This window comes from Carlito syrichta, unplaced genomic scaffold (genome assembly GCF_000164805.1).
Source record: "Carlito syrichta isolate Samal-C Ts95f unplaced genomic scaffold, Tarsius_syrichta-2.0.1 Scaffold308239, whole genome shotgun sequence".
Classification (NCBI taxonomy): Eukaryota; Metazoa; Chordata; class Mammalia; order Primates; family Tarsiidae; genus Carlito; species Carlito syrichta.
In genome coordinates this window covers 163,031-190,593 of record NW_007252335.1, presented here as the reverse complement: position 1 = coordinate 190,593, position 27,563 = coordinate 163,031, and the positions used below count along the sequence as shown (strand labels likewise).

The 27,563-nt window shown below is 33.8% G+C and overlaps 1 protein-coding gene and 1 pseudogene across 2 annotated transcripts in view; one reads left to right on the top strand and one right to left on the bottom strand.

Annotated features, from left to right (window-relative positions):
• AGMO (alkylglycerol monooxygenase) overlaps positions 1-27,563 on the top strand; it is a gene marked incomplete at its 3' end in the record, with an annotated part of 205,538 nt that overhangs the window by 114,429 nt on the left and 63,546 nt on the right. Inside the window, exons 4-5 of the mRNA XM_021716175.1 lie at positions 8,350-8,453; positions 20,289-20,384. Coding sequence (XP_021571850.1) covers positions 8,350-8,453; positions 20,289-20,384 — 200 coding nt within the window. The remainder of the gene's footprint in view (positions 1-8,349; positions 8,454-20,288; positions 20,385-27,563) is intronic.
• On the bottom strand, positions 7,274-7,802 carry LOC103267761 (annotated as a pseudogene). The gene has a single exon (XR_002482385.1). The product of XR_002482385.1 is annotated as a 60S ribosomal protein L23a pseudogene (transcript).

The following is a 27,563-nucleotide window of genomic DNA, read 5'->3' as shown; positions in this document are numbered from 1 at the left end:
AGGTAAACAAAAATGAGATTAAGCTGCATTTAGGGGAAAACAAATAGACAGTCAATGCAGGATGTGTGTAAGAACCAGAACAATGTTAAAAAGGCAATGTGAACTCTGGGAGGAAAATGGAAATAGGATGGGAGTTGTACAGGCTACTGGTAAGATATTCCTATGAGCTCTTTTCTTTTCTTTTCTTTTTCCTTTTCTTTTCTCTTTATAGGACCCTTACAGTCCTCTGAAGCACAACCCCAAGGGAAGATAAGCTTCTCGTTAGAATAAAGTGAAGAATGAGTCTCCAGGGAGAAGAAAAGGAGGAAGGAAAAAGCTACAGGATATGTTCTGGATTTTCTATAGCCATCTCTTTGAAAGAGTAATTTTGGAAGGCTGGTAATAAGAAAATGCATTACTCTGAGCTATGCTAGTTGAAGGTTACTTTGAGAAACGCACACACCAGTTTACCTATCATACTATGAAGTGTTTTCCCCATAAAAGTCAGTCTGTAGGAAGTAGTGAGTGATGAGAGAACATAAACTTGTAATAAATCACTATTTGTGGTTATTGCATCATATTCATCTGTGCTAAAAACAAAAATTAATAGTGAGGATGTATTCGAGTTAGTTCATTGAGCAATAACAAATCCACGTGATTTCACACAATAAATATTTATTGGGCACTCATATCCTGGTTCATTGTGAGCCTGTAGGGGCATTCTGCTTCACGTTGTCAATCAGGTACCCACAATCTTTCCACCTGGGCCTCAGTGTCCTCCACTGACTATTCTGCATGCTGCTTGCAATTGGAGGAGAAGAGAGGGAGGGTAGAGAAGACACACTAGCTCTTTACCTTGGTGTCAAATGACACAAGTTATTTTCGCTCACACTCCATCATTATGAAACAATCAAATAAATTCACCTAGAGGCAAAGGAGATAGAAAATATAGTCACTGCAACTATTATAACAATTATTATTATGTAACAGGAATAATTGTTACTTACCTTAGGAAAGTTATTTTTTATTTATTGTATTTATTTGTTTTATAATCAATATTTTTTATTATGATGTTGTGGGGTACAGTTAATGGTTAGGTATACAAATACATTTCATTCAGGCACCCTATTGATAAGAGGTGCTTCCCCATCCCCAGACAGATATTTGCTACCGTTAATCCCATCTCCCTCCCCACCCCATAGTTTCCCACTACTATCAGTCATTTTCTTACAGTATTAGGTTGTATGTTCAAGGTCCATTATATGAGTGAGAATATGTGATACTTGGACCTTTGTTTTTGTGAGAGATCACTCAGTATTATAGACTCTAGCTCCATCCAGGTTGCTGCAAAATTCATGATTTTGTTCTTTTTTATGGCTGCATAGTATTCCATCGTGTATATGTACCACATTTTTAAAATCCAGTCCTCTTTTGATAGGCAGCATGGTTGCTTCCAGGTTCTTGCTATTGTGAACAATGCTGCGATAAACATACGTGTGCAGGTATCTTTTTATAGAGTGATTTGAGTTCTTCCAGATATATTCCCAGTAGGGGGATTGCGGAGTCGTATGGGAGGTTGGTATTTAAAGGTTTTAGGAATCGCCACACTGCTGTATCTCCATGTCTTCATATATACAATGGTAACTATACAAGTATTTATTTGCCTTCTGGTATAGTTATGAGCAGTGTGAGTTAATACACATAAGGTGCTTAAATGATTCCCTAGTACATGCCAAGCATTCTTATTCTTTCGTGTTTATGATTATGGCTGTTATTATTATTATCACTCAATGTCATTTTTGAGTAGACAGGGAACTCTTATGACAGTTCTAACCATTGCAGCAAGTAGGCAATGATCCAAATTTGCATTGCATGAGATGATGTGAAATTTCTAGCACATTTTGAGAGTGGAAGATATAGGAAGACAGGCTGGGAAGTGATCACTTAATCTCTCAGGCAGAGGGATGTTAATGTCTCTTTACATGCTATGGGAACTCTGGTTATAGTAATCTTTAAAAAGATTTTTCTAAAGCAATGACCACAAAGTGATACAAGACATGCAAATTACACTTTAAGAGATGTGAAACTTTCTTTGTCATATCAGTTTATATATATAAATATTTCTTCTGTTAGGTTGTAGGGACTTTTGGAGACTGTTTTGGCTTTTGGTATTTTTTGCTTTGTTTTATTTTGTGCTTTTATCTAGAAGAATACCTATGAAAAAATTTGCATATAGCAGAGATTCATTAAATTAGTGCTGTCCACTGGTTTTCATGCCTTTTATCATACCCTTCCTTTGAGTGAGAGTTAGATTTAATTTGTATTCTTTTCTTTTCTTTTTTTTAATTTTGTCTTTAGAGAGTATCCTATAAATGAAATCATAGAGTATTTAGCTTTTTTAGTCTGGATTCTTTTATTTAGTATAATGCATTAGAAATTTCTCCATTTTGTTGTATATGAGTAATTTGTTACTTTTTATTGTTGAGTAGTAGTCTATATATATGAATGTATTACCGTTTTTTATTTTATTTTATTTTTATTTATTTATTATAAAGATGTGGGGTACAATTCAGGGTTAGGTATACAAGCATTGATCATACAGATTATTACCGTTTTTAAAAATCTATTCAACATTTCAATTGTTTTCAATTTTTGTCAATTACAAATAAATCTTCTATCAACATTATCATAGATGTTGTTTGTGAATATAAGCTTTTTTTCTACTTGGGTAAATACCTACAAGTGGGATTATTGAGTTGTGGGGATATTTACACTTAGCTTGTTAAGAAATTGTCAAACTGTTCTCCAAAGTGGCTGTGTGTTTTTATATTAGCACCAGTAGTATACGAGTTCAAGTTGTTCTACATCTCTGGCTGCACAAGACATCATTAATTTTATTTTTTATGTATTTATTTGATAGATATTATAATAGATGTGTACTGGTATCACACTGAAATTTTGGCCAGACATGATTTATCATGCCTACAATCTCAGCACTATGGGAGGCAGGACAAGGCATATGAGCCTAAGAGTTCAAGCCAGCCTAAGCAACATAGTGAGACAGAAAGAAAAAAACTAGCCAGGAATGGTGGCACATCCTTGTAGTCCTAGCTACTTTGGAGGCTGAGATGAAAGTATCACCTAGACCCAGGAAGTGATATTAGGGTCAAGGCTGTGGTGAGCTGTGAATGTGACACCACACTATAGCCTGAGCAAGAGTGAGACCCCCAACTCAAAGAAGGAAGGAAGGAAGGAAGGAAGGAAGGAAAGAAAGAAAGAAAGAAAGAAGGAAAGAAAGAAAGAAAGAAAGAAGAGAAAAGTCAATATGCATTGCTGTAATGGTTAATGATAATGATCATCTCTCTGTGTGCTTACTTGACATCTGTGTATCTTCTTTTTGAAGCGTGCATTCAAAATTTGTGCCCTAATTTTAGAGTTGTTTTCTTATAATTCAGTTTTGAGAGATCTTTATATATTCTTCATAAAAATTCTTTATTAAATATCTGATTTACATTTATTTTCTTCCAGGCATTTTATTTCATTTATTTTTAATTTATTTTCATGTATTTCTTTTCAATTTATTTTTCATTTATTCCCAGTGTTATGAAGAATGAAAATTTTTCATTTTCATGAAATATGAAGTATATACTTGGGAGTTTTATTAAGGTTTCTTTGGTGCATGACAAAAAATAAATGTTATCTTGGAGAAATGCTTCAGAATAATGAGAAATCTGTGTCTAGATGCTAATTGCCCTTATAGACCTAAAATATATCTAAATAAGTCTCTTCTTCCATATCTCATCACCTCTGGAATGGAGAGAAATGACTCTTTAGGTTAATTTGAGACATTAAATTAAATTAATTGAGACAGAGCTACAGGAAATTTGTAGTTATTTGAGATAGTCATGTAATTCCCAATAGTGGGCAGACTAAGAAGTTCTGGGGCATCCTAGGAGTGATGATGTTGCCTTCACTCCTAATCTGGAAAACCCTCAAGTTATGAATAATAAGTATTACAGGTGTATTGATAAGATGTTAGTGATGCTTGAGACCACCAAAAGTACATTAGTGTCTGTTCCCTCAAGCCCTTTTTATAAAGGGGTGCTCCTCTTCCCTCAGCTGCCTCCCCTTATAAGCTCTCAGGGCCCTAGTAATTCACATTTCTCCCAAATTCAAAAGATACCTCTCTCAAGATTTCAAAAGTTTTATTGCATGAATTATCAATTCAAAATCCAATCAAATGATCAGAAGCAGAGAACTGTTCATCACAAAGAGGATGAAGAAACTCTCGGGTAACAACACCATTCTATATTTTGATTGTGGTAATGATTACACAGCTGTATTTATTTGTTAAAAACTCATAGACCTGGCACTAAAGAAGATAGATTTTACTGTATGAAAATTATACCTTCATTTGAAAAATGAAAAAAGTTAAACTCAAAAATACAATATGCACAAATATACATATTACATTAAATTTGCAGTTTTACATTTAAAAGTTAAACTCAAGAATACAACACACACAAATACATATATTACATTAATAATTCCAAACGAATGCAACTACTGATCAACACATTAAAATATTTTTATACAAATATACATTTTGGCACTAGAAAGCAGCATAATCCTTGCTAATTATATCACTGAAAAGCTGTAACAACACACTATATGTATGTATAATCTATCACTTGCTTACAGGAAAAGAGAAAAATATTATTATTGAACAGAATCTATAATTATATTATTTCATCGAAGGAAGCTTATTCTAAATGATATATTTTTCTTCCCCTTAATATTTATTTTCATTCCTTAGAACAGATAATTCATCAATTCAAGTACTTGGGAAGATGAAAGTATAAGTGCACTACTAACTTTTCTTGTTTCACACACAAAAGAACTGTTGGAATATTTTTTTTTGGAAAATGCATTCCTACAATTACTTTTGAAAATGATTTACTCCAAAAAGCTGAATATAGACTGTGAAAAAACTCTCGTATTCCTTCTTGTTTTTTCCCAGTTTTGAAAAGTGACAGAGTGAGGCAGTAGGATCCTGTTACTATGGCCTGTTTATACAGCTGTACTTCATTGAATGAAGGCTTGTGTTACACACAGTTTGTGATAGGAAGTAAATGCTTTTAAAACAACTGAAGAGACAGATCTTTAACCTCCACCCTTGTGGATTCTTTGTTCCACCATTTAGCTTCTGTGGAGGTTCCAAGAGTAGCTCCAGTATACGCTATTACTCCCTAATTAACCTTCATCTGATTTGTTCATCCCTGGTCAACTCATTTGGTGGTTGGATTAGTATGAATTTTTTGAAACAAATCCTGAAAGGTCCAAAGAAAAGTAGACAATGTGTTGGTCTGTAATGGTTTATAAGCCTTAGGCTATAAAAATATTTAATAATGGTAGCTTCTAAAGAGAAAACGGTGTTTGGATTACCTCAGTGGCTCTATCTGTAGACAGCTTTAAAAATATAGGAGAGTCATCACGTGTGTGACCTCTTCATCAACTTCTACAGAATAGCTGAAGATATAAGGTGCCACAGGGGTCTTTGTATATCTCTCACACACAGTCATATAGGCTAATCAATAAACTAGAAGGTGCTAGATTATTTCAAAGATTACGCCTGTGCTGTTTTGGAGGTCATTATGGTGAAGTAATTCTTGTTTGGATAACAATTTTATAAACTGCTAGCATAGAAGTACAGTGTTATACTTAGTAATGTTGAAAACAGCAACCAATCAGGGTCTAAGCTGCATATCAGTTCGTGGTTTATAACAATACTTGTCCCACTTGAAAATATATGATTTTAACAGGAATGACATCTGATGTCTATTAATAATAGGACTATCTGTTCATGACCCTGCTCATAATCTCATTTTTATTAGAATTAAGTCCTTCTTACATCTATGAGCTACCATTTATTTACCCAAGGCCACTTTGCTTTGGAAATTGTGTTTGATAAACTCCCAACACTAAATGCCCAGAAAGTTTTCGTTTCCTAAAGGCAAGACCAAATATGTTACCCAGATTTTTGTGTATTTTTGTATATCTGTGCATGTGTATCTCCCATTATTTTCATGAAATCCCTTAACAAATTATTCTACCATGAACTATATACTAAGAGGGACCTCCCCCAAATCCACAATTTATTTACAAAAATTGTGTATCTACTCTTACATGTTTAAAATTCAGTCACCTTCAAAGTACTCTCTGTTTGATGCAATATGCCTATTGAGATGCTTTTTACACTGCTCAAAACAGGTTTTGAATGCATCATTTTTTTATGCCTTTTAGTGCTTCTGCCATTTTTTGTTTCACCTCTTCCACATCAGCAAAATGTTTCTATCTGAGGATGTTTTTCAATCTGAAAACTAAAGAATATTACTCAGGGCAAGACTGGGTGAATAGAGAGGGTGGGGCATGGGGTTCATGCCATTTTTGATCAAAAACTGGTGAACGCTCAGCTTGGCTTACACGTTGTTCGTGTAGATCATCCACCAGGGCAAATACATTGAAAGAATCTAAGATAAATAAATAAATAACTAAATTCACTGAAGCCGAATGCAGCGTCTCACAATGCTAGCTGGCACACTGATGCCAATGGGTTCCTAAAACCCTTACTAGTGGCAGAAGCATATACTACAAGGGACCCACACTCCAAAAAAATTCCGTTTTTTGAGGAGTCCCTGCTCATATTTCAGTATGAATATATGGTTACTGCAAAGACCCTTAACCTGTTATTTCCAATTTTAGGTCCACTCTTCAGTTCCCATATATTCACACCTAAAATATTTCAGTTCTAATCTATACTAGCAAGGATATGATGATCATAACACATGGCTACTTCTAGATTTGTTGCAAAAGACTAAATACACGTTAGTTTAGCTAAAAACACATATATGTGTATATATATATATATTCACTGTAGAGAATATAATGTGACATTTTAATCTGTGATTCTGGTAGGAAATGAAGAATATCAACAAAATAAAAAAAAATTTTACTCTTCTGTTTCTACTACTTAGAGGGTCATTGCAATATCATATTTGTTGAAAAAACTAAAACTAGGTTTTGGGGGCCTGTGTGAATTGCAAGACAATATGAGGGCAACCCATACCGTGTTTGATAAAAATGAGCAATATCCAGTTCTTTCTTTATTATAAGCACAAATAGCAACTATGTGGGAAAATTTAGAAATGGTAATGCACTTTGGTAGGGTATGGAAAAAACAATTTGTTACTATTAACTAATACATTTTTGTAAATAAAAAAGAAAAACTTAAATCTTTTTTTTTTTATGGTGAGAAGATATATATTTAGAATTAGCCAGCTGGACTCTGTTTAAATGATCCCAATTTTGTTGGCAACATCCAAAGCATGATAATCAGGAGCCAGTCGAACATATGCCTTCTTCTCTCCATCAGGCCTAATCAGGCTGTTGACCTTTGCAACATCAATGTCATAGAGCTTCTTCACAGCCTGTTTTATCTGGTGTTTGTTGGCTTTAACATCCACGATGAACACGAGTGTGTTGTTGTCTTCTGTTTTCTTCATGGCGGTCTCAGTGGTCAGGGGAAACTTGAAGAAGGCATAATGGCCAAGCTTGTTTCTCCTGGGAGCGCTCTTCCGCGGATATTTGGGCTGCCTCCGGAAAGTGGGTGACGTGCGAATCTTCTTTTTTTGTGTAGCTATGGACGCCTTTCAGCACTGCTTTCTTGACCTTCAATGCCTTTGCTTTGGGTTCGGCTTTAGGAGGGCCAGGAGCAGGACGTGTGCCAGGAGCTTCCTTCTTGGCCTTCGGCGCCATCTTGTGAAAAGGGCAAAGCTTAAATCTCAGAGCTAAGTATTACTATGCTTTGTTTCTTATTCCAAGAAACAGATTTTTGAGACTTCCCAAAGAACCATCAGGAAATAATATTATGTAATATTTTATTTCAAAGTTTATGTACTGATTTCTCTCATCAGATAATTTTTCTTTAATTAGAAATACATCATCCCATACTGAAATATCATCACTACACTGCCTGGTTGCAACATTACTAGTTAGCTTTTATGATCTGTCATATTGTAATATGTTAGCAAAGTGCAAATTTTGGAAGTCATTTCAGTTTGCTGGAGGCATTTAATTGTATAATATACACTATATATATTTATTGGCTATGGTTCCATTATTTATTTATTGATAATTTATATACCTCCTGCTTCCTAAATGATTTCGGGTGGCTTATTTTAATTATCATTGTATTAACTTTTACAGAGATGTTCCAGATTTTTCTTCCTCAACAGAGCAGCATGCATAACTGAAAATGGAAATTGCTTTGTTCTTATCCTTATGGCTCCTTTCAAATTATGTGTTTTGCAGAGGTTAATATTATGTGGGCTGGACACCAAACACACCACAGTTCTGAAGACTATAACTTATCCACAGCGCTGAGACAATCTGTCTTGCAGATATACACTTCCTGGGTAAGTTGTATGAAATGGGATAAATGTGATACTGTAATTTGTTTTTCAAGTCTCAGCTGTTTCTATTTTCTCTGAAAAACTAATAGGAGGTGTTTGGCTAAAATGCTTCTTTCTCCTCTGTAAGACCAGACACTAAAATATTTATTTCGCCTCTGTAAGGCCACTTATGAAGCAAATGTTGTTTTCCAGAAGTCTTTATTTGATCCCAATACTCAACATACACAGAAATACATAGCAATGTGAGAAAGTGGTTGGTTATTTTTTTATTTACTGTCACTTAGCAAGGTGATGTTTGTCTAAGGTACCTCAATTCAAATTTATGTAAACAAAGATTTCATTAGAAACTTAAAAGCCATTAAAAAAATTTCCCAATTAAAATCTACTTGAATTCATTAATTTTTGCCGTATCAGAGCAATTAGTATCATCCTCAACAAAATGTTTGCCTCTTAAATATTCTCAGAAGAGCAGGTGAAAGAATAATGAATATGAGGTCTAATCTCTAATTCTGACTTGCTGGGCAACCCCCGATGCACTTGATGCACTGGGCAACCTTTTTCTGTGAACACCCTTGCTTAGCTCTTTGTGACTATCAAAATACGTGATACTGAAATGCATGTTAAACAGTAAGCTAAGAAAGTCAGAGTTATTAATGTGGAAAATCAATAAATATATTCTAACTATAAATTATCATGATCAAACATTTGCGTGATTCAACATAGTTTGCAAGACACCTTTATTAGACACCATTTAATGAGTATTTTCTATGTACCAGACAATCTTCTAAGACCTCTCTCTTTGTTAACTCACTTCATCGTCACAATAACATCGACACACAGGAACTATTATAACTCTCATTTTAAAACAATAACACTGAGTCTGTAGTTCAGTCACACAACTAATAAAGGGAGGAGTAGAACTTGAATCCATGTGGACTGGTTTCAGGGCTCCTGATCTTCATCTTTGTATTCTAAATCCTCTTTGATGTGCCTCCTTATTGTTTTTTACTTGTGTTTTCTCCTTTGAACCTCATAAATCTGTCTCTAGATCAAGTATTATCATTATCATGGAAATGAAAATCAGAGGGATTAATTGCACAGCTAGTAAGTGACAAAGTCAAATACTTGAGACTAGATGTCTTAGGATCAATAGAACCCAGGTCTAGGCATGATGACTCACACCTATAATATCAGCACGTTGGGAGACCGAGGCAGGACTGCTTGAGCCCAGGAGTTTGAACCAGCCTCAACAACATAGCGAGACTTTGTCTCTACAAAAAAACAAAAAAATTAGCCAGCCATAGTGGCAGAGTTGTGTGCACCTATAGTCCCAGCTATTCAGGAGGCTTAGGCAGAATGATTGCCTCATCTCATTATTTATTTATTTATAATTTATACACCTGTAGTGAACCATGAACATACACTCCAGCACTTCAGTCTGGACAACAGAGTAAAACTCTGACTCAAATAAATAAAATAAAATGCCTTTTCTTGCAAAGCTTTGTCTTTGAGGGAGAGGACAGATTTATTGAGTTGCTATTGACAGAGTAAGATGCATATTCTTAAAGTATAACATTTGATACATTTTGGCATGTGCATATACCTGTGAACCCACGGTCACATTTAAGACCTTGAATGTATTCCTCACCCCTAAAAGTCTCCTTTTCCTCGATTGAACAATTCCACTTCAAGCCTGTCATATTGCCAGAATAATTTGCCTTTACAATCTCATACCATGAAGAAAATGTGGTGAATAAGGAAAGGAGCATCTGGAATGCATGAGAAACAGCCAAGTATTTTTTGAGGGTATCTGAGGGAAATTGCATGGTGGGAAACAAAAGGTAAGGATTATTAAGTAGCCTGGAATCTAGACTAGCATTTCTAAGTCTCATAGACTATAATGAGAGGGTCTGTGGTGGTTAACAGTCTGTAAGTCTTTCCAGACACTCACATCAAAGAGCAGACTTCAGTCTCTTCATTTTTGTTGAGTTGTTTGTGAGATTCTCCTCAACAGCATTGTTAACTAAGGCCTGTAATTTGACTGTTGCCAAATTAGCTATATATTTTAGAACAAATAATAAATGGGTCATGTCTTTGAAAAGAAAATTTATTTGTGAAATGAAAAGTGAAATTAAGTTCAGAATGTGTTTCTTTCCTACTACAAAAATGAGGGTAGCATACCTTTCACTTAAAGAAGTTAAAGATGAGAATTCAACTTTCTATAATTTCTAACTATATTATTACCCATCCGAAAGGAGCTGCAATTGATAGAGTACCATTTTAAATAAGACTTATTTACTATATACTGCAATTGTGATTTTACATGCCACTTTAATCTTTGATTACACATCTTAATATAATGCCTTATGAATGATAGTCTCAGTCAGGTGCAGTGGTTCTTGCATGTAAGCCCAACACTATGGGAGGGTCAGGACGAAAAATTACTTGAGGCCAGAAATTTGAGAACAGCCTGGGCAACAGAAGGACACTCTGTTTCTAAAAAAATAAAATAAAAGTTAGCTAGGTGTGGTGACTCACACCTGTAGTCCAAGCTACTTGGGAGACTGAGGTGGGAGAACCTCTTGAGCCCAGGAGTTCGAGTTTACAGTGAGCCAAGATTGTGCCATTGCACTCTAGCTTGTGCATCAAAGCAAGACCCTGGCTCAGATGAAAGAAAGGAAGGAAGGAAGGAAGGGAGGGATGGAGAGAGGAAGGAAGAAAGACAAGAAAGAAGAAAAAATAAAAGAATGATAATAGTGTTAAGTTTAACATTTCATTAATTTTATATTTAAAATACCTGAGTTCTACAATTCCTTTTTTTTTTTAAGAGTAGGAATCTCACTCTGTCACCTAGGCTATAGGGCAGTGGCATGCTCACAACCACCCCAACCTCAACCTGCTGGGCTCAGGCGATCCTTCCACCTCAGCCTTCCAAGTAGCTGGAACTTCAGGCATGCATCACCACACCTGGCTTCATCCCCCAAACCACAACCCTACTATAACCACAGGATAATATACATGACAAACCCAAATTGGGGGACATTTTACAAAATACATAACCAGTACTCCTCAAAGCTGTAAATGTCATAAAACACAAAGATCATCTGAGAAATTGTTGCAGGTCAGAGAAGGCTAAAAGATGAGTATGAAAGATGTAAAGTGTATGCTTTAGGATCCTGAATGGTATTCTTAAACAAACAGAGGATATTGGAAAGGAAAACAAGGCAAAACAAATAAAAAAGCAATAAATAAATAAATAAATAAAACCAGTGAAATCAAATAAATTGTGGTGCTTAGTGAATATTGATGTACCAATGTGGGTTTCTTAGTTGCGACAAATGCAACATAGTGATGTGTTAATAACAGGTAAAACTTGGTGAAGGGTATATGACAACCTTGTGTTATCATTGCAATGCTTCTCAAAATATCAAACTATTACAAAATAAATACAGTAGCTTATTAAAAACACCTACATGTATATATGTACATTTGCATACTCAGAGCCACTGTAGATTATACATCTACTCTAGAAAAAAAACAATGAACCATCAACAATAGACATTATCATAAAGAACAATCTATCAGCCAGTGCTGTTTTTATTTGGCCATTGTTCTTAAGGAACTCTTTATTTTTCCATTCTGAATCCTTAAACATTACTTACTGTTGTTTTCCAAGAGCACTACTATGAGTAACCTTAAGCCCTCTATAGTTTTGAGAAAGGAATGTAATAGACTTCTTATCATATGCAGAGAGAGTCAAAAGTTCTGTCTTCCGTTTCATCTTCCACACACCCTACTGCAATCCCATCTCCAGTTTACCCATTAACATTCACGTCTCTCAATCCAGCATGCCATAATGGCTTGACACTTCTTTGTATATGTCATTACCTCTGTCTGAAAAATTATTTTTCCTTTTCCTCTGATCATTATATCCCTCAAGATTTATGTACTTTATTCCTCTCCTTTCTCTCAGATGCCTTTCTAACTTTGTCCAGGTCTTTTGTTGTTTGTTGTTTTGGGTGTTTTTGGTAGGGTCCCACAAAACCCTTGCATTTATCTATTGCAGTACTATAACACTTTTTTATTAGTTTAATTTATGCCAGCCTATAAACCTTGACAGAAATGAGTATTTTTTACCGCTGTATATCTAGTATATATGAAATGCCTACTGCAGAGTCAGGGTTTAACAAATACATGTCACATAAATGAGTGAAATAAAAGCCTTATAGTTCAAATAAATGTGACAATGAACATACTCTATAGAATTAACTAGAGTAAGACCAACGAAAAACAGGTAAAGGCATAGCATGACATAATTTAAATTTGTCATTCATTTAAAGTCTATTTTTATTTAATAGACTTTCCAAAAACTAGAGTGTAGGATATATAATTTACTTACCTTTTGCAATAAAAATATTTTTAACTTATTTGTTTCACATATGAAGCTGATGTTGAATAGAAAATAATAAAATATCTACCTTCAAAGACCTGAGTATTTCTCTCAAAAGCATAGTAAATTAATGATAATGCACTTAGTTTTAATAACTAGGATGAGTATTTAGAAAAAAATTTGTCATGTCTCTCAACCTTTAAAATTGTTTTATTCTCTAGGTTGGTATTGAAATTAGTTTTGTAAGAATTAGTAAAATATATTAATAACATATTCACAATCTTAAAAAAGGTAAATTATACCCAGCATCAGAGGAAAGAAATATAGTTTTAGCATCAAATTATAAAATCCTCTATTAAAACCATTATTGCTGAAGCAAAATTAGAGAATATGTAATAGATGATACTAATTGCTTTTAAGCATGATAGTTTTTAAAACATACATATTATATTTAGAAAACAGCAAAGAGCAACTGCCTCAAAATAAAGAAATCTGGGTCCCACCCTAATTTAGTTATTAACCACCTTTGCCAGTCTGAGCCAATCAATTAATGTTTAAGTCTCTGTGATTTTTGTACATGAAACAGACTCAATATTTGCTCTGCCTTCTCACATTTTTCTTGAAGATCACTTTAAATAATGAATGTGGAAGGTCTGAAATATATCAAGAATGATTGTTATGTATGATCTTGTTTTTATATTACATATAAGACTGCAGAGAAAACTTAGTGAAATCTCAGATCTTTTATTACACTGTATTCCCTGCCAAACTTCATAAGCAAAGACTGTTTTTCAATAGGCAGGAGTTGGTGTTATATAAAGACAAATGTGAACAAACAAAGATATAAGAAACTAACAACTTTGATGTAATGTATTAGAATGCACTGGGGATAAAATACTCATAACTCTGTCACAGAAGGAAAGCATGCCTTAAACCCCCATGAAGTAAAGAAACAAAACTTCTCTCAGACCCTTGTCTCAGGACCCCAAATATCTCTTTACCATCCTCAACCACCATTTAAAAATGACAAATGAGACAAAATTTATGTCCATGAATTAAAGATCTTTTGACGGTTTTACTCTTTACTAGTTTCAGAGACTCAATTCTAGCATAAATCAGGAAAATGGAATTATTCTATGGTTAACCAGATAATCCAAAGCCATTTTGAAATTAGGTAAAAATAAAATTATTCTTGAATTTTCAGTATTTTCTTTTACAGAAATGTAATAATCATTTTCAATTCTTGTACTGAAGAATATACAAGGGGAAGCAAAGTGAGTTTTATGTAAAGCTGCAGTATCTTATTGTCACATATGTACAATATGACTAAAACATTCAACCTCCTTCACATGTTGTTGCTCTTGTTTTGATAGTTTATCTACTCATTTTTCCACATATGTACTTGACTAGGAGGGCCAATCATGCTGGCAGAGGTTGGAGATATAAAAGATAAGTAAGAAATGGGCTTGAAATCTCTAGGTGATTGCTTTCCTTTGAGGCAATCAGGTAAGAAAACACCCACTTTTACTAATGTGTTAGTTTTTAGAGGGATGAATCTGCACTGAGAACTGCTGTAGGTCAGGAGACACTTTACAAAAGAAATAATGCATGAGCCAAATTTGAAAGAAGAGTAAATTTTTGCCATGGAGGAGGCTGTAGATGGAATATTATGTTGAAGGACAATGTCTGTTGAAAACACAAAATTGTAGAATAATATAATCAAGTTAGGGAATAGTAAATCAAATGTATGCTATGTGTATTAGTTTCCTGGACTGCTGTTACAAAATAACAAAAATTGGATATCTTAGAACAACAGAAATTCATTACCTTATAGTTCTAGAAGCTGGAAGCCTGACATCAGGGTGTTAACTGGGTTAGATCCTTCCAAGGGCTGTGAGGGAGAATCAGTTATGCCTGTCACTTAGATGATGGTGGTTTGCATTTTGGGCATTACTTGACTTGCAGGGGTTTTACTGTTGTCTCAGCTTTCATCTCCACCTGGCATTCTTTCTATGCCTATGTTTTCCTCTCTGTTTAAATTTCCCCTTTTTATAAGGACAATGGTGGTATTGGATTAGGGCCTACCCCAATTAACTAATTTTAACTTGATTACTCCTGTAAAGACAATATTTCCAAATAAGGTCACATTCTGAGTTACTGGACACCATGATCTCACATATCTTTTGGAGGGGTACAATTCAACCCCTAACAGTATGAGTGTGTCTAAAATATAGGGTATAAGAGAAGGTAGAATGAGGGGAAAGGGAAATGGGTAAGAACATAGAGCCAGGGCACTTCATGGAGCACAGGCACTGGATGCGCCACGGGCTGGGAAGCTAAGCAGGGTCACTCCCAGTGAGTGCTTGAATGGGAGAACATAGACAGGTCCAGAAATATAGGCCTAGGTTATGTAAAGATAATGACTGTCTATGTAGAAACATAAACACTCCAAACACAAAATTTACTTTGATATGTCTTAAGGACAGAGATCAGTTCTTTTATCTGTAGTCAGAGGATTTTGTTCTGTATCATTACCAATCATAGACTGAAGGAATATGGCAATACTCCCTGATTCTTCAATCATTAGTTTCTCAGTTCTGAAGAGAATTTTCTTTTTTACAAAATTGCTTTATCTCTAAAGCAAATATTATAAAAAACAAGAATCCTAGAAATGTAGACAGTCATGTTAATTAAGCCACTTTGAACGATTAAAGTAGATGTGAATCCAGGAGCTCAGATGTGTTTGTTTGTTTTCTTAAGTAATGATACACTTAATCTTTAACTCTGTTGCTTAGCAGTTGACTTGTGTACTGTTCTCCTCTCTCATCCCTGCTTTCTCTCTGTTTGTCATCACTTCCTGGTCTTACTTTCTACGTCATTCAACCGAAGGTACTAAATTTCCGTGACCCTGGCAAGCACAGTCTTCATCCTCTGTTAAAATTCTCCACCTCAAGCTACAAATAAATCCAATCATCCACCTTCTTCACTTCCACATCCAGGTTTTTGCTGAATGTTGTGGGTGCTCTCCCGAACCAGTTGGGCTGTTTAGTGCCCGTCTATGTATGGCTTTCACACCCAGGTGGTCCCTAGACATTGTCTACAAATCCGTAAACATGAGACTGCTCTGTTTTCTCCTTTCCACCTTGGAGAAGCCTTTCTAGAATTTCAGTTTTCTCAAGATATCTTCTCCTCTGCTGCCTCTTAAACACATTTAAAGTTTCACAGGGAAATGTGAGTTTTTCCAGTTTTCTGACATCCTGTTCACATATCTTCAATTAAGAGTCAAGAATTCACAAGTGAATGTCTATAAAACTTACCTCTAGTTTTATAGAAAATGTTCACCTCCTTTCACCAGGTCTAATCTTTAGGTTGATGTCATTGCTGTTATTATGGTTTTCTCTCTTGGACTTTGTCCACTCAACTACTTTTGGCATTTGTCTCTTCCTCTCAACTGGCTGCTTCTGAATGTCTCTTACATTAAAAGAAGAAACAAGTACGATCTCCTCCTTCATCTATTGTTTTTTTCAAGAAATACTTCCAGCTACCTCCTTTCTTGTTCTCAGGGAAACACAGTAACAACTCCTTCCTCCATTTTATTACCTCTTCTGGATGATTCATAAACTTACCGTCCTGAGTTAGTTTGAGATCTGGATACCAGACCTACTGCTGTGCTGAGCCATGCCTGCAAATCCAGTGTAACTGTTTTTTGTTTGCTTACTTGACTTCTTGTCTTACTTGGACACTCAATGATAGTCTTCTAGTCTCTCCTTTTAAAAAATTTCTCATTGTCTCTGGTAATGCTAACCACTGGATCTTTTCCATTTCCATGACTGTCTTGTTTCAGCCTAATTTGCTACCATTTCGTTTTCTGACTGCCCATGGAATTGCATCCTTGGCTGTTATCTTCCCACTGTGGACACATCTGTCAGTTCAAATACAATCAATATTTTCATGACACCAGTATAAGTAAGTTCGACCCAGACAGTTCCTGATTTCCTGAGGTCTAATTCCATACATGCCTTTCTGACTTTATACAATAGTTTCCTTGGGTTATACCTCATGGACTTCAACACAGAACTCTCAAAGTTGAACTTTACAACCTATTCTTCCTTCTGCACCCTGTCTTGGTGAACGATATTCCCTAATATACAAACCATAAACTTGAGCGTTTTCTGACACTGCTCTACCCCTCTCAACTCCTAGGTGCGAGTGGTTACCAAATCCTTAGATTTGTTGTATGTAATCTACCTCTCCATCTCCATGTCTGCCACTGTCATTAAATATGCATCACTTTTCACTGGGCTCCAAATAGACTTTTATATTTTGGATTTCTTACATTCTTAAAAAGATGTTAATTGTTCTCTTATGGTCAATCCTCTTAAAATGGCCCCCAAAAGTTTTCCTGTCTGATTTGACCACTAATGGAATATATATATAATTTTTTTGTTTCAGCTATGGCTAGTCAGAGACCCACTGGAGACTGTAATGAAAACTATAAATTGTTTCTTTAGAAAAATGCATGCTCCTCCATGTGCACAAGCTAACATGTTGCTGTAGCAGTGCCAGAAGGTTCAGGGATTTCTATTCAGAAATCTCATGGTAGGGCAAGATTTCTTGCCACACTATTCTCCCATGCTTTAAGTAATGCCAAAATGCTTGCAGTTCCCCCTAAATGCTATGCTGTTTTTTGGTTCATAATATGATCTCACACAACCCTCTGCTGGCTCCCATTCACTTAGTAACAGAATAAAATTCACTCACCTTCTATCTGTTAGCCTAAGAAAATCTCCAGGCTTATCCTCATTCTTTCCTCAGATATCTCTCTCTCTCTCTCTCTCTATATATATATATATAGAGAGAGAGAAAATGCTGGGTAATAATACAAAGCTGTCAAGGTAGAAAGGCACAAAGTCTTACATTTTTTTTTCCATAAAGAGAGTGAGTATCTTTGTGTATATATAAAACATATTTAATTCTAGAAAATACATCCAACACTTTCAAGATTAAGGAAATAACACCAACATATGATATTTAACTAGACAATATTAAATGCAAAATAGAAATCCAGTTGACTTAGCTCTAATATGTTTGCAATTTTATCGCCATCTTATATATATATATATATATAGAGAGAGAGAGAGAGAGAGATAGATAGATAGATCGATCTGTGTTCTTTTCTCTCTATTTGTAGTCCTATTGTATATGACTTCTATCATAATATAATAAAATAACAGGGTAGAAAGTGTAACTTAAGGCTAAAGAGCCTTGGAGTCAGAATAACATGAATTTAGATGCTTGGTAGAGATGAATTTATTTTGTAAACAGTTTAATGTCCCTGACTCAGGTACTAAGACTTACTCTGGGTTGAAGAAGGAGAATTTCTTCATTCAAGTTAGTACCATTAAGGACTTATGATAGAAGTAGTGTTTAAATTGGTTTTAAAATCTGTAGAAGATTGGAAAATACAAAGATTGGAGGTAAAGAAGAAAAATAAGAATTCTCATACCTGAAACATATTTACTAAGTTGCTTTAAATTGTAAAAATAAGAACCTTGATAGTATTATTACATTATGTTTATAGCTCTGTATTCATCATAAGAAATTATCACTCATGTGATTCATGTGACTTTTTTCCTGACCTATTTTTTTTGTTGTTAGTAATGTGATTTTTGGAATTCATGGAGAGCTCTTTTTTTCATCTGTCAGCTCATCATTATATTTACTGATTTGTAAGATTTAGCACATTGTTACATAAGATGGGTTTCTATGAAATCTAATCCTATGGAAAACTTATCAAGAAAGTATTCTACAGGCTAATAGACTTGTGATTTACATTGGCATGTAAAGGCTCTGAAAAGTCCTGTGTGAAAGAAACTTCACTTTTTAAACTCATCACTTCACACTTATTTGACCATAGAACCACCTTTTCCATAACAGTTGTTGTTTTCTCAAGGGGCGACTTCTCCACACTTTGGGAAATTATAGTGAACTATAAATATTGAGCTGCTAAGCAAGGTCTATCCAAACAGAACTACTTCATAGGGATCCAAAATAACTTGTTTCACATTTTTCTCACATCTCAAAGAAGAGATTCTACAATATCGCTTAACTTAAAGGATCTTTAGGTCATATATATTTTACAAATTTGCTGTTAATCTACTGGAAGAAAAATATTTTGATATATTACAAAGCAAAATTATAGTATCACAGACTTTATTTTTAATAAAAAAGGATGGCTAGATTTCAAATGGCTTTTCCCTTCTCCATTAATTTGAGGTAACTGAAACCTAAAGAAGTGTAAGAACTTTGTGACTAGCACAGAGGGATTCAGTAGTGGACCCGCAGATTAAAAATTAATCTCTTGAATAAGAGCCCAGTATTCTTTTGTTGTTTGCTAAAATCTATTGCTTAATTATAAATGTATAAATAACAGAACTGATCCTGCTGCTTGGGATGACAATTGAGATTACTTTTATGACTTAAGTTTAAAAGCAAAAACTAGAAGAGTAATGTTCAATTTTGAATGCATATAATTATAACTAAAAATCTCTGAAATAACTTGTAGCCTAACTGAGAACAAGACCTTTAAATAATTTTAAAATAAAAGTATAATATTCAGAAGAAATTGTATAAAATATTTTGTCTTTAAGCAGTGTAAACTTTATAAAATCAGAAATATGAGGTGGAAGTCAGGTTCATTTTACTCTTATTTGGTTATTTAGTTTTCATTTAATAAAAAGTTTTCTTCTAACATGAAACCACTCTTGGGGGATCAAAATCATTAGAAAAACACAACAGATCATGCTTATTAGTTGATTCTAACCAGTTCTGTGGTTTAATCATAATTCATTTTTCCAAGCCAGAGGCATTTCCTTCTACAAACCTTTAAAATTTGTTTCCATCATGGTACCATATCATACCTACTTCCTAATAACTTTGAAAAAATTAGGAGATATGGCCCCTTCAATCAACCTTATAAAAACAAAATAAAAATAATAAAATATATGGTCTCTTTATAAGAACTTTATTTTATTATAGAAAATGCTGGGTAATAATACAAAGCTGTCAAGGTAGAAAGGCACAAAGTCTTACATTTTTTTTTCCATAAAGAGAGTGAGTATCTTTGTGTATATATAAAACATATTTAATTCTAGAAAATACATCCAACACTTTCAAGATTAAGGAAATAACACCAACATATGATATTTAACTAGACAATATTAAATGCAAAATAGAAATCCAGTTGACTTAGCTCTAATATGTTTGCAATTTTATCGCCATGTGGAAATTTAAAGTTTCAAAGTCAAACATGGCGAGAAAGTACATAGAATAAAATACTTGTTGGAGAACTATACACTCAGAATATGGAACCGTTAATAAAGTGCTTATTATAAATTAATAAAGAGATCATATATGCAAATTAATTTTAAATTGTTTTTCTCTTTCAGATTTTCTACTCTCCCCTGGCCCTCTTCGTACCACCTTCGGTATATGCTGTTCATCTTCAATTCAATCTTCTCTACCAATTCTGGATTCATACAGAGGTAAATCTTTATTTTATTTTTTAAAGTTTTATACCTAAATAGTTAGCCTGAGGCAATGTCCTGGAAATCCACCAGCAGTTGATTTATTGTGTAAGAAAAATCTTTGTCTGCCTTTTTTAAGGAGAAACATCTGTTCATTTTTATTCCTTTTTACTGAATATATATTGCAAAGTTTATAAGAAGCAATGAGACCAGTTGGTCTCAATTAAATAAAACAATTTTTTGAACTATTAAGTACCAAAACATTTTAATATTATATTCAATACAATATCTTCCTGTATTACAGTTTATTAAACATTACTTACCAAGAGATGTTGAAATTCATTTCTCTCTATATATTTCTATATGTATGTCATATATATATATATATATATATATATATCTGTTGGAGCTCCTTGAAACTTTTTTTGAAAAAAAAATTTAATGTTTATAGAAATCAGGAAAATAAATTTTGATTGGAAAACTTGCTTTAACTATAGAGTTTATGTTTTATTTAACGTTGTTTAATATAGTATATCAATATATTGTTTGGGGGTTTTCCCCCAGAAAACTGAACAAATATAACTTTGGGGTCTCCTGTGGCACCTCAAATTATCAGACTTGAATGTTTGCAGATAGATCATTAAGCAACGGATTGGTTTATGAGCTTTTATACTAATCTCATTGCTAAATATAAAATCACAGATCCAGAAAAATTCTTACTTATACACCCTAGCATGCTTTTAAGCATTTGGCATTTATTGGAAGCCTTTTGAAGTTACTATCGGAAGTACGTTGACAGGTGTTGCAACTGGCTGAACAACACTACAAATCACAGCTGCATTAGATGTGAAATCTTGATACAACAAAGTGTATTATTTCATCAATGTGCAGTATTTTATGCTACTGATTTACTCAGAATAAAGAGACTGTTACCCTAACTTTGGACATACCTGACATTATTTGAAGATCTGTCGTGAAATGGAATTGTGTTTTATGATAGTTGACATACATCAAACACTCAATACTACAGCCATCTGAAAGAGTTGTTGTGGCCAATTCTGACTCCAGAGGTCAAAGACCAAATTTGTTTAAATCGGTGGAGAGAAGGTTTCTGATGATTTACGTGGAGGGGTTAAAGGAGAATTACATTTTATAGCAGCTCTGCTCCAGGTCATGCCACATGTTGAGGCAGGTATTAGTTTGGAAACAGAACAATGGTGCCTCAGTCACTTCCACCTTTTCCTGTGTCCCTCCAATAGGGCCATGAGCCAGGGCTTGAGTTCCATTTCATGAAGTAATGAGAGAGTGGAGAAAAGTCACTGGTGAGATGTACTCCTTTTAAGCTCAGAACCTCCAGGTGGCTTCATTTCCAGTTCAAAAGCAGTGCTTAGAACCTCTCACTTGTGTGTGCCTTATGCATTTCAAAATACTCTCCTATGTTTAGTAACTACAATTGAGCTGCATGGGGGCAAGAACACACTTTCTGAAGTTATGGTTTGGATCTTGGAGTTTTAAATTGTATTATTAGTTCTGAATACATTTCTGAGATCCTTCATAACTGTGTAATTACATTCACTTATTATATATAGTATACAACCATTTTTTTTTTTTTTTGACAAATGATAGTATTGTTCAGGAAGGAGAGCCCTGAGATTGGATTCAGTGACTGCATCTGGAGAGAGGGACAAATGAAATAGAGAACTACAATGAAGAGTTAACCATTTTTTTAAAAAACTTATTTTTATTATGTGCTTGTCCTACTTTTACAATGAAAAGTTAGTCCACAGATTAAAGTAAAAAATATAAATTGCAAACAATGGCCTTTAGTCTAAAAAATACTTTATTTGTACCTGTACTGTAAAATGTGTTAACACCTTTAAGCCATTAGAGCACTGGTCAATATCAGGCATCATACTTGGCTCTCCATTCACAGATGCTATATGTGAGCTATAAATGTGACAATGTTGTACATGCCTGAAGAGAAGTTTGATTCTTACAGTTGTTTCCAAGTCTCCTAACATCCATAAAGATCAGTTCTCACTATAAGGGGAGTCTGGTCTTAAGGACATACTGATTTTTTTTTAAGTCAAGGTGATTTAGTTCTCTTTGAATCAATCACATTAAGATAACAGGAAGGAAAAAAAAACTAAAACTGTTTTTGTAAGATAGTATTTGACAGAAAATTAGGTCATAAGGCATACTAGTTTATTGATACTTCCTGTTTACTTTTGGGCTATTTTGATGAAGAAACAACAGAGCCTACTCTCATCCTCTTTTTTTGAAAGTTACAAAACATTTGGCTAGAAACTACTCTGTTACTTGATTTTTATGATAGCACTTTTGTTTGCTTATTGTTCATTAATCTAAAGTATTCACAGGACATATTCAGTTATATTCTTTCTATGTGAATTTTCTTAAGGGTAGTAGATTTTTATTTAATACAACTTTTAAACTTAACAACTGTGGAATGTTTTAAGTAGTTTTTTGAGATATTAATTGTTATTTGGATGTTAGCTGAGCATACACAGTACAAAAGCAATAGTATCATTACCTGTTAACTTTTGCCTTAAATTTACTATTATATTGTTCATGTATTGTTCATGTAATGTGATGCTTCAATAGAGAAATGTTGTGGTAGAGAAATAACTCAATTCTTTGATAGTGAAGATTTTAACCATATGACTCCATGATTTTTAATAGTGCTAAACTAAACTTCTAAATGAAACATGTCAGTATTATAAATACAATGTATAATCTCTTTATATACTGATATGAACAAACTTCCAAATAAATCAGCATACATAATAGGATATGCTGTATGTTAATATTTATATCACAAAGGAAAAAACAACTATATATTTTATATGTCTAGATATGCATAAAGTGACCCTAGAGGGACACTTGAATAGTTCCTTGTTTTCCTGAAAGGAGAGGTATGTGAGATGGCAGAGAGACAAAGATCAGTGTGGGACAGTAACAATTTTATCCATTCTAATGTAGGGAAAGCATGGTCACTTTGCAGTATTATTTCCCTAATAACTAACTATACCAAACAGCTTTTCAATGGTATATTTGCTTTAATGAACTGTCTATTCAAGCTCTTCCCTACTTTTTATTGGGTTGTTTGCCTAATTGATTTATTGGAATTATTTCAGGACTCTGGAGATGAATTCTTTATCAGATATATGTATTTTAAATGAGTCCCTCAGTTCATAGCAAAAACTCTGAAAGATATTCTCATAGGACCTCTTTTGGAATTTTTAGAGCTTTAACTTTTACCTTTAGATCTGTGATATATTTGAATTAAATTTTTATGGTATATGGTAGGGATCAAGATGTCTAATTACTATGCACATAACTACTCACTATAGCATCATTTAGTATAGGGGCTTTTTAAAAAATCCATTGAATGTCCTTGGTGACTTTGTTGAAAAAAAAAAAGACCATATATGGTTGGATGTATTTTTAGACTCATACTCACTTTCATGGATCTATTTCCCTTTATGCCAATTCCTCAATTTAGTAATTATCATAGGCTTATAGAAATCGTTGTTTCTACCTTTGTAATATAATTTATTTGATTTTCTGTACGATTTTTTTTTCATGAACAATTTTGAGGTCTTTGAATAAAAACAGTTTTATTTCTTCTTTTTGTTATTTATTCTTTTTTCTTGCCTTATTGCTCAGGTATGGAGCGATATTGTTCAAGATATAAGTGATTAGAGGAAAATGTGGGCATACTCTACTGGCTTGTATTTTTCTCTCACTCTCTTTGTGTGTGTGTGTGTGTGTGTGTGTGTGTGTGTGTGTGTGTGTGTGTGTACATATGTATCTATTAGTGGTTACTCTAGAAATACGATATCCATTCCTATCACATTCTACCTTGAATTAATATAAACATGTGTGTGTGTGTGTGTGTGTGTGTGTGTGTGTGTGTGTGTGTGTGTGTGTGTCTATTAGTGGTTGCTCTAGGAATAAGACATCCATTTCTATCACATTCTATTTTGTATTAATACGAATGCTACTTATCATAAATGTAAGGAGCTTATAATGCTCCCATCTACGCCCTCTCACTCTTTTAGCTGGGATTCTCACATGCTAATTTTTCATATTATGATTTTTATTATTTTAGATTTAACCAGTAAATTGTCTTTTAAAGCAAGAAACCAAAATATGAGTCTTCTTTATTTGCCCAAATATTTACCTTCTATTCTTCATTCTTTGAATTAATCTAAATTTCCATCTGATAATATTTCTCTTCAATATAAAGAACTTTAGACTCTTTGTAATGAAGGTCTATAGCAACAAATTTCCTCAGTATTTATATATTTATCTTAAGATGTCCTTATATTTTTCTTCTTTTTTGAAGAATATTTTTTCTGCATATAAAATTCTTCATTGATATTTCTTTGTTGTTTACTGCACTTTAAAAAGGTTATTTTTTAATCCTAAAATCTTTATTATTTCTTATAATTCAATTTTCATATAATTGTTATTCTATATGTGGTGTGTCTTTTCATTATTATATATTTATAAAATTTCCCTCTTCATTTATGAATTTTAGCATTTTGTGATGTGTTAAATGTTTTAAAATATATTAATATTTATTACAAATGACAGCTATGTGTTTTTTAAATAAAATTTGGAGAGGGTAACCCGGCTATGATTTTCTTGAGCATTATTTCTTTCTCTCTCTCTTCTCTAGTCTGGGAACATCAGTATGCTGTGTGACCTTTTTTACGTTCCCTCTCATTCAGATTAGATGACTGATACTAATTTATCTTCATGTTCATTTACCCTTTATCTACTTTCTCCAATCTGCTATTAAGCCTATTCAATGTATTTCTCATTTTAGATATCATTCCTTTAAGAATTTGTTTGTTTTTTAGAATTTCTAGAATTGTTTTTTTAAATGGCTTTCATTTCTCTGTGGATATACTCTGTAACTCATTGTGACTATTTTCCCTTATGACTTAATTATAATTATTTAAAAATTCTTATCTGCTAATTCCAACATCTGAGTCACAATCAGGTATACTCCAGTTGACTGGTTTCCCTCTATATGGATCACATGTGCCATTTTTTTGTCTAGTAATTTATTGTTAATGTTATGTGTAAATTTTTATGGCAAATTTGTTGTAAAGACTGTAGATTCTGTTATATTTCTTTGATCACTTCTTATTTTTATTCTAGATGATGAAATATTTGGCTATCCTTTGTTTTTTGTAGACTTTGATATATACATTACTAGGAAGTGTTTTTTGGCATTGCCTTTAGTCTTAAGGCATATTGCTTATTTTTGATGATCTTTAATCTTAGGGCAAAGCCCATCTTTTTATTTTTAATAATGAAATGGCAGATTTTAACTCTAAATTATCTTTTACTAGTACCAGACAGCAGTTTAAATCTCTGCCCAGTAATTATCTAGCTTTTTACCCTCCTGTTTTTTCTCAAAGTTCTTCACCATCTTGCCCCACATAAGAGACATTTAAAAGTCAGCCAAGCTTTGACAGAAATTTGCATGGAGACATTGTGGCTTTTCTTCTATGGCTCCTTTCTTTCTGTGATTTTCCTATTTCAATATCTAGTCACTTTTGTAGTTCCAAAATTTGACCTGTGACTCCTAAAGTGACTGGAAATTTTTATTTGAGCTTCATTCCCTTTCTGCTTGCAATCAGAACATATGTTAGGTCATTCATTCTGTTAAAATATTGCAAACAAGGTTCTACTTTCTGAGGATACAAATAATAGAATGTTTTGCCCATTACCTTTTCTATTCAAAATTGCAGATTCATGAAAGTCTAGGAGTACTAATTTATTCTTTGAAATTGTAGAGTCTATTGAAGATCCAGTCATGTGAAAATTTGGTTTTCTTTTAATAATACTACATAAATTTTGTCTATCTTACATTGAGGAAGAAAAACGACATAATACTTGTGATATGAATTTTAAGTCATAATTGCAGAGAAGCAGAATTGCCATTTGTAAGGGTAGGAAATGTGTTGAAATCATTAAGCTAATTGGAAAATCTTCTTTATTAACAAATTAAGTATTTATTTTGCATAAGGAAAGATGACATCTGGAAGATGTTCTTAAATAGTTCACATGATATGATTATTAAAATTTAAATATGAATATCATAAGTACCTAATTCGTCATCCCAAGTGCTTTAAAAAAACAAGATAAATCACAAATAAGTAATACCATTTTTATAATGTAAACTATGCTTCTTTTCTATTTGTGACCTGAGCTCAACTCCTGACTTCATTTGGAACTGTGACTATGACTTTAGGAAGAGTTCTTTATCTTCTTGTGCTTCAGCTTTTCTACGTAACATGAGGATAATAACAATACATAGCATCTTAGTCTGTTTTCTGCTGCTATAATAGGATACCACAGACTGGGTTATTTACAAAGAATAGAAGATTATTTGGCTTATGGTTCTGGATTCTGTGAACTTTAAGAACAAGGTGCCAGCATCTAAGGAGGGCTTTCATGCTGTGTCATGACATGGCAGAAGGACAAGTGGGCAATCAAGATAGAGATCAAGTAAGGGATGAATTTATCTTTTTATCAGGAGCACATTCCCAAGGTAACTAACCCTCTCCCTACTTAGGAAGTAATGGCATTAATCCATTTATGAGAGGAGAGCCTTCATGACCTAATCACCTCTTAAAGACCCCAGCTCTTTTTTTTGTTTTGTTTTGTTTTGTTTTTGAGTCGGAGTCTCACTCAGTCGCCCAGACTGGAGTGCAGTGGCCGCTCCTGCTGGGCTCCAGCGATCCTTCCTCCTCAGCCTTCTGAGTAGCCGGAATTACAGGCATGTGCTACCATGTCCAGCTGATTTTTTGATTTATTGTAGAGATGAGGTCTTGCTGCCCAGGCAGGTCTCGAACCCGCGGGCTCAGGCAACCCACTCACCTCAGCCTCCCAAAGGCGTGGGATTACAGGCTGAGCCACCGAGCCGGGCTGACCCCAACTCTTAACACTATAACAATGGCAATTAAGTTTCAACATGATTTTTGGAGGGGCATTCAAACGACAAGGCTTCAATCCAACAATTAGAACAGTGTTTTACACATAAAAAATATATTTAGGATTATTTGCTGTTTGTTTGGTTTTTTTTTTGCAATCTAGATACCTGTTTTACTATGTCACTCATAGCCATCATTCTTAATCATCATATTTATTCCTGTA